At 41.6% G+C, this 16,007-nt stretch overlaps 1 protein-coding gene across 1 annotated transcript in view; it reads left to right on the forward strand.

The window, feature by feature from the left end:
* Nucleotides 1-16,007, forward strand: part of LOC134086049 (NACHT, LRR and PYD domains-containing protein 12-like) — a 43,106-nt gene that overhangs the window by 4,470 nt on the left and 22,629 nt on the right. Inside the window, exons 5-7 of the mRNA XM_062539997.1 lie at nt 7,897-8,010; nt 11,330-11,400; nt 15,799-15,905. Coding sequence (XP_062395981.1) covers nt 7,897-8,010; nt 11,330-11,400; nt 15,799-15,905 — 292 coding nt within the window. The remainder of the gene's footprint in view (nt 1-7,896; nt 8,011-11,329; nt 11,401-15,798; nt 15,906-16,007) is intronic.

A 16,007-nucleotide genomic window follows, 5' to 3' on the forward strand; every position in this document is an offset into this window, starting at 1 on the left:
CTGGTCTTTTCATTGTAAACCTGGCCTATAGGCCCCCCGCGTTATGCTGTGTTCACATCCAGTTACAGTGTGATGTCAAATCTAAATGGATCTAAATGTTGAAATGTTTGTTTTGTAAATCTAAATGTTTGTATTTTGTCGATTGTAATATATTTTGAGAAATAAAATATGTTCTTTATATATTTTAAAAAGTGGGTCGCGACTTAGTAACCATAGGGAATTGTGGGTCCCTTGGCCAAACCAGTTAAGAACCACTGGTGTAGAGGATAGGAGTGTAGAGCAATGGAGAACTGTCCCACAGCAACTTTAGTCTTATTGAACATCTGTGGGCCTCACCTGTGGAAATTGACCAAAGTGTGTTTTTGTCTGAATGAAAATATATCATAAATATTGTGAGTTACGCTTTCAAAGGCGGTGCATTTTTAACTAGGTGGCTGTTGAGGGTAGATGTGGAAGTGCATCTTGAGCAAAGTGGTTCACACTCAGGAGGACTCAAGGAGTAAGTTGGAAGATGGTGATACATGAAATGAGTGATTATGGGATGGGTTGACATGGCCCCTTAAGACCAACGTACACAAAAAATGTGGTCCTCCTAGGCCCTACGGCTCTCGAGGTATTCAAAGAAGGGGGGGGGGCAAGGATCAAAACAAAAAACAATGTTTCCATGTTATCCTTGTGGGGCTACATGTCCACCGAGTTTCGTGCACCCCGGTCTTTCATTGTGCCAAGAATCCTTGATGGAAAATTGCTCTCCAAAAAAAAAAAGAACACTGTGTGGCAGTCATAACTAGAAATGTGCATGTCCAAGGACCTGCAAGAGTGGGCTTGCAAAAATGCTAACTGTGTTAACACTAGAAGCGCCAAGCGCCGGTCATTTGACCGCTGACGCGTATTCCTAGAAGCGCCGTGTGGGTTTGACCTAGATATACCTAGAACTGCCGGGCTGCTGTCATTTGACCGCAGCGATTACAAAAAAAAAAAAATCTTTTCACTCGATTAAATTCCAGGACCCTACGTTCACGACTTTTCCTAAATACGCCTGTTTTGTCACCCAGAATTTTTACATGATCGAAAGCACACCGGTACAAGCTAGTTTAGAGCTATTTTGCGCTCATTATGTGACAACACTATGTTGTCTCGCGTTCGGCCATGTTTGTCCAGGCTGCTATTCTCTTTTCTCACAGCAGATGTCGCAAGGGTTTCCTGACAGTCGGGCATGAGAATAATATTTTACCATAAAACATCTTGGGCTCTATTATCAGGATCAACTGGGCATTGTCGTAAGTCACTCGCGCTAGTTTCTTTGGGGGCGGTCCTAGCGCAAAAGGCTATAATGACAGCTTGAAAAGTGAACATTGCGCTCAGCGCAAAGTGAAAAGGGGTTGTCTTAATTTAGTTAATTAGTCGTGGGTGTCTTTTGGGCGTAGCATGCTATAAACCAATTCGATTTCACACTCTCATTCCCTTTAAAAGCCTGGCGCATTGTTCAATGGTCTGTTGGTATTATCATGGCGGAGTTACCCGGGCGTCTACTCCAGAAGAGACCGACTTGCTCGTGCGTGAGGCATGGGCGGCGCGTAATGGAGACTTGGGAAGGCTTCCTAAGCCTTCCCAACTTTTATGCTGGGAAATTGTGAAAATAATGTACATGATGTGTGAATATTATTTTCTAACACGGATAGTTCCGGTCCTTGATGATGATTGGCTGAATCGCGTTCGATGCTGTTATAAAATCCAACACAAACATACACCTTGACCGCATTTCGTTAATGCACTACCACAACTTGCACAAAAGTTAAAGTGGCTGCGTGTCGATGTTGCATGGCAACCATTCCTATGGACGAAATATGTATTGGCGGAAGAATGATTATCTATGAATACATCGACGTATAGTTACCGTTTTAGAAAAGCAATAAGTCACTCTAGTCCATAGTTTAGGCTACACTGATTTTAGAACAGCTAAGGGGGGTTTTAGGCACTTGCTTACGGTCTCTCGGGGCTTATGACTTAAATAGATTATTTCAGAATGAACGCAGCAGCCACAGCTGTAGTCAGAAGCTAGTTCTCACTATTGATCATTATCATTATTACATTTCCCTTGTGTGTGTGTGTGTGTGTGTGTGTGTGTGTGTGTGTGTATTCACACCAAATTGGCATGCCATGCCGTACCCACCCAATATGCACAGCATCCCATTAGCTGCGTGCCATCAGGCTATTTACAATCTTCTATTTTAAGAAAAAGTCAGTCAATACGTTATCAAAATTAACTGAATGCGCTATATAGCTATATCCACGCGCACACATTTCGTCTGAACAGGAGAGATTACGCACGCAGGCGCGCAACTAGGCTACGTGTTGTTTTCTTTTACTCCGCTATCAGCACACAATGTGAAGCTAATTCACTAACTCCTACTCATCATGGATATCGCAAGTTCTTTAAACAAACAAAACAGAAAGGATGGAGGATGGAGGCAGCTAGAGAAGTTATTCCAGATGAGCAATAACAAGGTAGACAGTTGCCAGAACACTACAGCTGTTTAATGCCAGACGTTAAAGGTATGCTAGAACAAAACTAACTGAAGGTAACTTAGCCATAGGGCTGTGTAATGTTGTCTAAATGAGCAGGTCACTGTTAGACGTTATTGTTGTATTATTGCATGTGGATGTTGTTATGCTATGTATGCTACTTTTTGCTGACCAATACACGAACCTAAAACCGAGAAACGGACAAATATTATTTAATTATATTCGGGCTGCGCGCGCTCCTGCTGATGAAAGAAGTGCGCACTGTGCACTCTTCCATATCCCCAAGCCTCATGCGCTCATATAATAGCCTTTCAGCTATGCGCGAGTGATTTCCGACTAGGTTTTTCCTGGTCAGTGGCGCACTTACTTTCTTCATCCATATATTAGCGACTGGCGAGCTTTGCGCCGGACCACACCTCTTCTCTTCACTGACACGCCCGTTAGGGCGCAATATCATCTCCCATTTAGAGAACGTACATTTGCGCTGGACAAATGAAGGATGCGCTCGCAGAGAATAGTAATTAAAGGTTGCGCAAGTGGCGAAAGTTCATTGCGCGACCGGCAAAATCGGGCCCATAGTTTATATATGTGCAATATGTATTATACATGTGATGTATTTTAATAACTATTTTTCATTTACATGGCATAGTCTATGGAGGCGATTTACAGTGGTAAAATGCGAGTTTGTTTTGAAAACGTTGCGACGTTCTATTAGGCAGGCCTACATGTGTAAACAATATTTTCAGCTGATATTCGTCCGTCGTAGCCTATTTATGTACGTAGGGCGCGTATGCCTACGTACATTCATAGTTGTATATCTTATCTTCTATTTGTATGGAGTGAGATAGCTGTCAATATATTCGTGTCATAGATTTGATGCACGTTCGTATTTGTCTGTAGTCGTGCATAAAATAAATATTTGTGAGTTCTCAAATGAGTCCAGTCGTGCATAAAATATATTGTGTGTAGCCTATTATATCCATCAGAATACGGATGGGGAAAAAATACGAATTCAAAAATTACAAGTACGAAATCAAACTTTACAGGTAGGCTTTCATTTATGAGTAGGCTACGACTTCGCACAAGTGACTGAACTGTCAAAATACGTCATCGCCACACAACCACTCTCATTGTCGTTGGTGGATGTAAAGAGCAACACCAGCACGGCCCTCTTTTATACTCCAGATTTTGCTGAGAGCATGACTGAGACATTACTTGTTTGCTGGACTGACTGAGTTTCGTCGCAGGGTAAGTAAAACGGCAAGTGGCGCAGCGTTATCTTCCCCGACTGCGACGCTGAAGGCCCGGGTTCACATCCTTGCAGGGGCGTAATATTATAGTTAATTGACTGAATTCATTGACCGTTTGTGAACGTCGACGTACAATCATTTTTTGTTAATGTTTTTTAATAACAAGGTCTCTGAAATTTGTTTACCATTAACGAAAAATAATTTCGCCAGCCAATAATTTTCTAAGCCAAATTGAGCCGCCATCTGACAAACTTTGGCTAAGCCAGTTAGACTTTGCATCTAAAAATAATTATGACCGCCGCTAGCATAGCTAGCGCAGCGGTCATATAGTTGTTGTCAAAGTTTTTTTTTTTTTTTTTTTTTTTTCTTTTTTCCCGTCATTTTTCGTCAACGATTCCCGGGACACCGTAACACCGGAGTGCATGAAACTTGGTGGGCATGTAGCCCCAGTAGAGTTCTATGGAAAATTTTCGTTTCGTCCCCGGGGGTCACTCCACCCCCGCGCTGCCCCCGCCCGAAGCCCAAAAATGACAGTTTTTCCTACATAACTACCTGAACCGTGGCACCGAGGATGACAAAATGTTTATGGTATGTTGTTCTCTAGAGCTTGCATCAACTTAGCTTATAACCAGTCATTTGTGATTTGCCCCCCCATCGTAAAAATTGAAAATGCAATGTAATATTGCTTTAATTGCCCCTATCTTCAGATGAGATGTTATGAACTGCACCAAATTTCATGTGTATGATTAACCTGACACCCTCTGGGAGTAGCCAAGTTTTGTGGAATTTCATCCATGGGGGGCTATAAAATAAATGGATTTATGTGTACATTCAGGACTGTATACCCATCGGCCAGTAGATGGTGGTATTATCTGGAGTCTAAATCCCCCCCTGGGGATTTCAAAAACTGTTCCAAACATCTCAATCTCTGCTAGTTTTTGTCCTAGAAACATATAAGTGACACCATTAGAAACCTTTAATCAACTAGTTTCCAAATATGTTTTAAAAGAGAATGGTTGCTCTGGGTGCAACAAACATGCAGGAACACACACACACACACACACACACACACACACACACACACACACACACACACACATAAATACACACACACACACGCATACCTACACACACACGCACCACTACATACACACATGTACATAAAACATTATACAAACACATGCACAAACACGCCCACACGCATGCACACATACACCCTTACACACACACACACACACCTACACACACACACACACACACACACACACACACACACATGCACACACACATCTTTGAGTACATTTTGTGAGACCACCGGAGCTGAGAAGTGAATGTGTGTGTGATGTACTGTACTATAGCCTGTGTGTGTGGGTGCGTTTCTGTGTGCCCATCTGTGTGTTTGCATGTGTGTATATGTGTGTATGTGCATGTTCTGTGTGTGTTCTCTTTCTTTCTCTCTCTCTCTCTCTCTCTCTGTGTCTGTGTTATCTGTGTGTATTCTGTGTGTGTTCTCTCTTTCTCTCTCTCTCTCTCTCTGGGTGTGCCTGTGTGTGTGTGTGTTTGTGTGTGTGTGTGTGTGTGTGTGTGTGTGTGTGCGAGTGTGTGTTTGTGTGCGTGTGTGAGTGTGTGCCTGTGTATGTGTGTTTGTGTGTGTGTGTGTGTGTGTGTGTGTGTGTGCACACGTGCGCATGTGCGTGTGTGTGTGTGTGTGTGTGTGTGTGTGTGTGTGTGTTATCTGATATTGGAGTGACAGTGACGGCAGAGAACACAGTGAACATATACTCAGAGACACATTAAACACACACAGAAGCAGACACACACTCACACTAGACAGAGAAGCACTCATACACAAAAGCAAGCGCACACATGCACACACTCATTTACATACATAAAAGTTGCAGTAGGGATGGAGTAGGCGATGGAAACACAAGCGTGATTGATGTTTGCGGAGAGAATGTGCAGGACTGAGCGGCGGTCATATTGTGTATCGCTTTGCGGTACATCTAGTTATATCAGAGACACACGCGAAAAATAAACGCGAGCCTATAAACGATTCCCACTGGATACACCGACATTTTTCATCCTTCCCCTCCCGTCGGGTCAGGCTCCTAATCACAGAACGCGTATGCCTCCGTTTTAAAATAGCCAACATTTCTAAGTAGGCTAGCATACAAAATGTAAAAACTAAATATAAAAAATGAAATACTATGAAAAAGTTGAAAGTCAAGTTTGCTCAAGGTTTGTTCAAGAACTCCTCCAGAGTTTTTACCTCAAACAACACAAATCAACACAAATAAATGGACAGATAACTCAAACGTGCTGTAGACCTATGTCATAATGAAACAACCACAGACAACACAGTCTGACAAATGTATTCAAACGATTTGATTCGTGCACGAAGCGCCATCTAGCTGTCATTATGTGTAAGTAACTAAGGACTCAGCGGTCTTTTGACCGCCTCGCCGCGCTTTAAGTAGTTCACAACAGCACGGCGCTTCTAGTAGGTCGTCAAAGCGGTCAAATGACCGGGGCGCGGCGCTTCTAGGTATAAGTGGGTCAGAGGGGCGCGGCGCTTCTAGTGTTAACAATGCTAACTATGCTAACCAGGTTGATCGGCGAACTTGGCTAAAGATTTCTAGCAGTTATGCTAAAAATGCTAATTATGCTAACAATGCTATCTAAGCTAACAATGCTAACCAGGTTGATGAGCTAACTTCACTGATGATTTCTAAGAGTTTTTAAAAAAATGCTAACTATTCTAACCATGCTAGCTATGCTAACAATGCTAACTAGGTTGATTAGCTAACTTAGCTAATGACGTCTATTATGTCAACAATGCTTAAAAAATAAGGCTGCAGAAAAAAATACCCAAAAAATAATTTCCCCATTAATTTCAATGGGACCGAAAACCACATTCATTTCAATGGGGAAACGCCTCTGGTGGAGTATGGTGGAACTACAAGGATCTAAAAAGGGGAATACCGGAAAAACGACAACCGGCAGCCATCCGACATTAACAAGCACAGTACACCGGATCGGGCCTGATTTTTTAGTGTTTGAACCTCGTCGATAGCTCAAACGCTCTAGGATAAGAGGCGTCTTAAAAAAAGACGCCTCTTGCAGCAAGCCCACTAGTAAACTCCAGGTTCGTGAACTACTTTGCTGGTGCTTTGTTTTATGTGTAGGGACCCAGAGCAAGCTACTGACGAGGTTTGATGCTGTTTTGAGCAATATTACTGGTTTAATAATGCTATTTTGAAAGCGTTCAGCTCACCGAGCTTAGCTAATCCACTGTTTACGCTTTTGGACTCTAGCTTGTACCAGTACTAGCTCTAGTGCTTGATCAATGAGAAATACTATCCACGCCTTGTTCTTGATCTACTATTGTGTTTTTATTCCCTTTCAGTTTTACGTTAAATAATTTTGAACTCTTCCATAAAAGGAACTCTGAGTTATCTGATATACTGCTTTAGTTTGTTTAATCCATATTATGGATGTATTCCAATGGGAAGATTAAAAAAAAATGTTTTGAATGAATATTCAGAACTTTTCATTACAATGAGATTGCAAGAAAATAACCGCACCGGGTCATTTTTGACCCACTTATGCATCTACTGTATGTGGTTAAGTCTTGGAGCTTTGTAACTGGCACCATTTAATTCCATGGCCTTGAAAATGTGGGTTTAGCAGTTAGAATCAACAGTCTCTAGCTTATTCAGAAGCCAAGATATTACAAATTAAAGTGTTATGCAAATTAGTGCATATAATTAGATAACGCCTAATTTGCATTGAAACATAACATTCTTGAAAACTTGTAATACATATATTTTCTTATATTAATGTAAGTAATCAACTGGGGAAGTTTCATAATGATATTGGCTAGTTAAACATTTTACCCTATTCAACTATAGTGTCTCGCCAATATAACTTTTAAACATCAATATGGCCGCCATAAAGACACCTGAGCAAATGCAAACATTGATTTTCTGACTCCTTATACAATAACCTTTCCAAAAATGTATAGTTTAGCAAATCCCCAAAAAATTCCCTCAAAGGTTAAAATCTGGACATAGTGAACCTGACTATACAGTATTGTGTTTTCATTGTCTTGTGTATCCAGACCACAGCCACACAGACCAGCATCTCCAGTGCCCAGCTGTGTGTCACTGAAGAGTGACCGGTCCATGGATGATCGTCCTATGTTCAGCAGTGGACCACCAGAGTCTGATTCAAAGTGAGTAGCTGTTTTCAACTTAAGGGGCCCGATTTTGCCGGTCGCGCAATGAGCTTTCGCCACTTGCGCAACCTTTAATTACTATTCTCTGCGAGCGCATCCTTCATTTGTCCAGCGCAAATGTACGTTCTCTAAATGGGAGATGATATTGCGCCCTAACGGGCGTGTCAGTGAAGAGAAGAGGTGTGGTCCGGCGCAAAGCTCGCCAGTCGCTAATATATGGATGAAGAAAGTAAGTGCGCCACTGACCAGGAAAAACCTAGTCGGAAATCACTCGCGCATAGCTGAAAGGCTATTATATGAGCGCATGAGGCTTGGGGATATGGAAGAGTGCACAGTGCGCACTTCTTTCATCAGCAGGAGCGCGCGCAGCCCGAATATAATTAAATAATATTTGTCCGTTTCTCGGTTTTAGGTTCGTGTATTGGTCAGCAAAAAGTAGCATACATAGCATAACAACATCCACATGCAATAATACAACAATAACGTCTAACAGTGACCTGCTCATTTAGACAACATTACACAGCCCTATGGCTAAGTTACCTTCAGTTAGTTTTGTTCTAGCATACCTTTAACGTCTGGCATTAAACAGCTGTAGTGTTCTGGCAACTGTCTACCTTGTTATTGCTCATCTGGAATAACTTCTCTAGCTGCCTCCATCCTCCATCCTTTCTGTTTTGTTTGTTTAAAGAACTTGCGATATCCATGATGAGTAGGAGTTAGTGAATTAGCTTCACATTGTGTGCTGATAGCGGAGTAAAAGAAAACAACACGTAGCCTAGTTGCGCGCCTGCGTGCGTAATCTCTCCTGTTCAGACGAAATGTGTGCGTGTGGATATAGCTATATAGCGCATTCAGTTAATTTTGATAACGTATTGACTGACTTTTTCTTAAAATAGAAGATTGTAAATAGCCTGATGGCAGGCAGCTAATGGGATGCTGTGCATATTGGGTGGGTACGGCATGGCATGCCAATTTGGTGTGAATACACACACACACACACACACACAAGGGAAATGTAATAATGATAATGATCAATAGTGAGAACTAGCTTCTGACTACAGCTGCGGCTGCTGCGTTCATTCTGAAATAATCTATTTAAGTCATAAGCCCCGAGAGACCGTAAGCAAGTGCCTAAAACCCCCCTTAGCTGTTCTAAAATCAGTGTAGCCTAAACTATGGACTAGAGTGACTTATTGCTTTTCTAAAACGGTAACTATACGTCGATGTATTCATAGATAATCATTCTTCCGCCAATACATATTTCTTCCATAGGAATGGTTGCCATGCAACATCGACACGCAGCCACTTTAACTTTTGTGCAAGTTGTGGTAGTGCATTAACGAAATGCGGTCAAGGTGTATGTTTGTGTTGGATTTTATAACAGCATCGAACGCGATTCAGCCAATCATCATCAAGGACCGGAACTATCCGTGTTAGAAAATAATATTCACACATCATGTACATTATTTTCACAATTTCCCAGCATAAAAGTTGGGAAGGCTTAGGCTTAGTCTCCATTACGCGCCGCCCATGCCTCACGCACGAGCAAGTCGGTCTCTTCTGGAGTAGACGCCCAGGTAACTCGTGCGTGAGGCATGGGCGGCGCGTAATGGAGGCTTGGGAAGGCTAAGCCTTCCCAACTTTTACGCTGGGAAATTGTGAAAATAATGTACATGATGTGTGAATATTATTGGCTGAATCGCGTTCGATGCTGTTATAAAATAAAGTGGCTGCGTCTCGATGTTGCATGGCAACCATTCATATTGGCAGAAGAATGATTATCTATGAATATATCGTTACATTTGTCGTTGCTGTGCCTTTGTTTCATGAAATCAGATCGACATATTACCGTTTTAGAAAAGCAAGCTTATGACTTAAATAGATGATTTCAGAATGAACGCAGTAGCCGCAGCAGTAGCCAGAAGTCTGCCAGAAGATGATGATTGCATTTCCCTTGTGTGTGTGTGTGTATTCACACCAAATTGGCATGCCATACCGTACCCACCCAATATGCACAGCATCCCATTAGCTGCCTGACATCAGGCTATTTACAATTTTCTATTTTAAGAAAAAGTCAGTCAACACGTTATCAAAATTAACTTAACGCGCTATAGAGCTATATCCACGCGCACATTTCGTCTGAACAGGAGAGATTACGCACGCAGGCGCGCAACTAGGCTACTTGTTGTTTTCTTTTACTCCGCTATCAGCACACAATGTGAAACTAATTCACTAACTCAATAGCCTACTCATCATGGATATCGCAAGTTCTTATTCCAGATGCAATGACAAGGTAGACAGTTGTCAGAATGCTACAGCTGTTTAATGCAAGACGTTAAAGGTACCAGAACAAAACTAAAGGTAACTTAGCCATAGGGCAGTGTAATGTTGTCTAAATGAGCAGGTCAGTGTTAGACGTTATTGTTGTATTATTGCATGTTGATGTTGTTATGCTATGTATGCTACTTTTTGCTGACCAATACACAAACCTAAAACCGAGAAACGGACAAATATTATTTAAATATATTCCGGCTGCACGCTCCTGCTGATGAAAGAAGTAGGGTGTGTGCGCGCACTGTGCAGTCTTCCATATCCCCAAGCCTCAGGCGCTCATAAAATAGCCTTTCAGCTTTGCGCGAGTGATTTCCGACTAGGTTTTTCCTGGTCAGTGGCGCATTTACTTTCTGCATCCATATATTAGCGACTGGCGAGCTTTGCGCCGGACCACACCTCTTCTCTTCACTGACACGCCCGTTAGGGCCTAATATCATCTCCTATTTAGAGAACGTACATTTGCGCTGGAAAAATGAAGGATGCGCTCGCAGAGAATAGTAATTATAGGTCGCGCAAGTGGCGAAAGCTCATTGCGCGGTCAGCAAAATAGGGCCCTCAGTGTTGTAGACTGCTTTAGATCTCTCCTGAAAACTAATTTATTTAGGAAAGCCTTTCATTAATAACTTTGTGTGGTAGGTATTTATTGTAAATTGCTCTGACATCTGTATACTTGTTCTATTAAGATTTTTGCACCCTTTCTTTCTTTTTTTCGCACTATTATATATATATATATGTATGGGTGAAATGTGATATTGCTTTTTTCATCATCATAACTGAGATTCAAAAGTCACAACTCAGAATTCTATAGTAACACATTTTTGTCTTTGACTTGACATAGTATATGGATTTGCGTGTGTGTGTGTGTGTGTGTGCGTGCTTCTGTGTGTGTGTGTTTTCAGGTGTATGCAAGTGGATAGGCCATTATACATCTCTCGGTCTTAAGATTAAGTAATTTTCATTTTGTGTATTGATGTATCTTCAGTGTTTTGAGGAACGTCCTGACCCAGGATCAGTCCAGGTGTGGAATCACACAGGCCAAACCCAAACTACAAGGTGAGGCTGGTGAAAAAGCACTTGCAGGAGAGATGGATGTTGTTTTCAGTAACTCAAATGATATATTTTGTAATATATTAAAAAAAATTGCAACACTAATGAACAAAAACAGCACAAATATAGCACAGTCAAAGTAACAGCTGAAACACTTACTCTGCCTCTCCACAGGAGAGTTTTTTCCCTACCACACACTCAATGGGAACTGAGCTACCCCATTAAATAACCCCAGCTATTACTCTAAATTGGCCTGTTTGGGGATGATTGAGGCACACCATTGATCAAGGGAAGCACTCAAAATATGAATCAATACTATATATCATAAATCAGCATAATAACGATATAGAAGACAACAGAAAAGGATATGCTGAACAAAACATTATAAACACATACATGGCCAAAAGGCATAAAGAAACAATGCAGCCCAAAATAATGTCCTGAACACCCCTGTAGCATAATGCCCTGCTCCCTACCCCAGCAGAATAGACATAATGACCTGTCCCGGAGCGCGCTTCCGCAATGGGACCGTGTCAGCAGTCGGAGCGCCAGGAAGTGTTGTGAGTAAATGTATGCGTTAACACTAGAAGCGCCAAGCGCCGGTTATTTGACCGCTGACGCGTATTACTAGAAGCGCCGCGTAGGTTTGACCTAGATATACCTAGAACGGCCGGGCTGATTACAAAAAAAAAAAAAAATCTTTTCACTCGATTAAATTCCAGGACCCTACGTTCACGACTTTTCCTAAATACGAGTGTTTTGTCACCCAGAATTTTTACATGATCAAAAGCACACCGGTACAAGCTAGTTTAGAGCTATTTTGCGCTCACTTATTTGACAACACTATGTTGTCTCGCATTCGGCCATGTTTGTCCAGGCTGCTATTCTCTTTTCGCACAGCAGATGTCGCAAGGGTTTCCTGTCAGTCGGGCATGAGAATAATATTTTACCATAAAACATATAGTTTATATATGTGCAATATGTATTATATATGTGATTTATTTTAATAACTATTTTTCATTTACATGGCATAGTCTATGGAGGCGATTTACAGTGGTAAAATGCGAGTTTGTTTTGAAAGCATTGCGACGTTGTTCTATTAGGCAGGCCTACGTGTGTAAAAAATATTTTCAGCTGAAATTCGTCGAAGCCTATTTATGTACGTAGGGCGCGTATGCCTACGTACATTCAGTTGTATCTTATCTTCTATTTGTAGGCTATCTTTTAAAGCTCAGACTAATGTATAAACATTTTCTTACATATTTGCTGGACAAACAAATCTATTTCCAATAAGTTGAGGTACATTAGTTCCGTGGCGCAACGATAACTCTCTCGACTACTACGCAGGAGACCGGGGTTCACAACTTGGCACGAGCGAAATAAAGTAGCTTATATTGACTGAATTCTCTGACCGTTTTTCAACGTCGAATTATTTTTTGTTAATGGTTTTTAATAACAAACTATCTGAAATAAACGGATGAATCACAATACTGTTTACCATTAACGAAAAATAATTTCGCCAGCCAATAATTTTCTGAGCCAAATTGAGCGGCCATCTGACAAACTTTGACTAAGCCAGTTAGACTTTTTGCATCTAAAAATAATTATATCATAGAGACACACAAAAAATAAACGAGCCTAGAAACTAGGCCTACATGAGATTTTCCCACTGGACACACCACATCAGTATTGTGCTCGTTGCTACGATACACAGGACTCACAGTGAGTTGACGACAAAATGACATGGGGGAAAGAAGCAAACAACGTAGCCTAATCTTGATCTCGCCTTACATACTTTCCTAATTCCTACGTAGGGCTAGTCAGACTTTTGTTAAATCTTCAGGGCCCGGTTGCACAAACCAAAGATTGATGATATGAACCAAATATTCTGGAACAGACGGATTTACAACATTGAACGCGATAGGCTATTAGGCTACTGCGACTTCCACCGTTTCCTTTCCAGAGATTGCTGCGCTGTTCACAACGCATGCAGTCTACATTGAAGTGAAACGTGCAGAACGTTGTCCAAAACAATACAATAACATTGTGTGTTGAGATCTAATACAATATAGACATCTGTAGACATGAAGTGGCAACTAAAGCCATTATCAGTCATGAAAACTTTGGCGGCTGCAGCCTCATTTAGGTTTTGGCTGATCCAGCTAGCCAGCCAACTACTTCATCAGCCAGCCGATATTCTCAAAGCAAATGGCTTCGGGGTCTATAGCCTACATAACACACTATCCATTGCAAACATAGCCTATTTGAAACGATCATTCCCCCTCCCCCATACACTCGTCTAGGCTAGGCTACTACAGACATCACCGCGGCATTGAGGACAATTAACTGCCTCCCCACCCCCACCGCCTCTCTCTGTCCCCTGCATAGGCTAGGCTGTAGGCTGGCTATAGGCAACTCGTGGAAGAATGCGCAATCATGTTTCATCGCATATGCGCGTTTCAGAATGTTTGAATTCGCCAGCGTGCGTCTAGTTGTGTGAATAGAAAAAAATAGAATAGAATATAGCCTATATTTATTGATGCCTTGTTCAAAAGGACTTCCGCCATGAACAGGTCAGGGTTCGAACCAGCAACCCTTATGAGGCCGAAGCTCGAACCAGTGGGCTACAGTTCTCCTCTACTGATCTGTTAAAATGTGTGTCTCAATGCTGAATCTGGAATTCACATAGACGTTAGCTTAAATTGTAGAAACAATAGGCCTATAGCTTTTTTTTCAGCAGACATCGCAAACATATCATACACATTCACAAAACGGAGAATATCTTTCTGCTCAGCATAGCTCTCTATCTCCCTCCCTCCGATGTAGCTAGACCCTATAAGATGCTTCTCCCTAAATGAATAAAAATTGTTTTAGAAAGTAGCCACGGTAGCCTGTAAAATGCGGCCTGAAATCCTGGCTACTGTGTAATTGAAACCAGACTGTTAGGCTCTTTGTTCCAGGTGCGATCATTTTCGGCGGCGCAAACATATAGGCTACCTATTAAATGAATAGAAGTGAATTTGGGGAGTGAATTGGAACTAGCCACCCATTCACTTTTAGAGCATTTTAGTTGAAAGTCAAGTTTGCTTAAGGTTTGTTCAAGAACTCTTCCAGAGTTTTTACCTCAAAAAACACAAATCAACACAAATAAATGAACAGATAACTCGAACGTGCTGTATGTAATAATGAAACAACCACAGACTATCAACAACACGGTCTGACACGAATGATACATGGCTTAGTGCAAACTGAATTTATGACCAAACGATTTGATTCGTGCACGAAGCGCCATCTAGCGATCATTTTGTGTAAGTAACAGCCTCCCAGTCTAAGGACTCAGCGGTCTTTTGACCGCCTCGCCGCGCTTTAAGTAGTTCACACCGGCACGGCGCTTCTAGTAGGTCGTCAAAGCGGTCAAATGACCGGGGCGCGGCGCTTCTAGGTATAAGTGGGTCAGAACGGCGCGGCGCTTCTAGTGTTAAAGGAATAGTTCGGAATTTTGGACATAGGACCTTATTTCCAACTTAGTCGGGGTGATATAGATCGGTGAAGACCATTTTCAGTGAATTTCTGCCCTTCCTTGAGTTGCAGCGTTCATCTCCTGCTAACCTAGGTGCGGAGATAACGCAAGTCAACGGTAACATCCAGCCTGCCACTGAAAACACTCCACAGAACACCCGAAACAAATAAATGATAACGTCAGACTATCAATGCACATACCTCTGTTGATAGAACAATGTTAGAAAAAAAACTAACCTTGCATCGCATTGCAATAGCCTACTTTGTTCCCTGTATGGCAGTGGCGGATTGATATTGAGAAACTAGTCCCTCAAAATGTAATAAATCATTGAGTTGCAAGGTTAGTTTTATTTCTAAAATTATTCTATCAACACGGACACGTATATCGATAGTCTGACGTTTTAATTGACTTGTCTTGGGTGTGCGGTGGAGTGAGTAAGACTGTTGTTTATGTCAGACTGATGTTACCGTAGAAATGCGTTAGCTAAGAACCAGCCTTAGCAAAGGGGGACGCTGCAACTGAAGGAAGGGGTTAAACGCGATAAAAACGGCCTCCACCGACCTATATCACCTCGGTAAAGTTGGAAATGAGGTCCTATGTCCAAAATTCCGAACTATTCCTTTAACCAGATTATGGGCAAAATACAGTCGATACAGCATGGCAAATGGAAGATAAGTTAGTGGGTACCATGCTACGTAATTGTTATTGATAAGAATGAAGTTGATAATGACATTGTAACAAGTGAATGAATGAGCGAAATTGCGGCAAACCAAACAATTGAGACAATATAGAAAACATTTCTCAGCATATTGTTATGTTACATTTTACGGTTCATTGTTCAATGTACTTAGATGTATTAAACTGATCTTTTTTATTCCATACAGACAACCATGTCCTGAACAGAGTACTGATGAACCATAAAGCCAGTATGAAGAGGAGATTTGAGAGCATATGTGAAGGCATCATAACGAGGACTGAGAAGCAAAGGGCCGTAAGTGACATTTTGGTCAAAATTGAGTTATATATATATCACCTGAAAGCTCTTGATGAGCTCTTTCTAACTGACAAAATTATAGAAGTAAAATGTTTATAA

The sequence above is a fragment of the Sardina pilchardus genome, chromosome 1 (genome assembly GCF_963854185.1).
Source record: "Sardina pilchardus chromosome 1, fSarPil1.1, whole genome shotgun sequence".
Lineage (NCBI taxonomy): Eukaryota > Metazoa > Chordata > Actinopteri > Clupeiformes > Clupeidae > Sardina > Sardina pilchardus.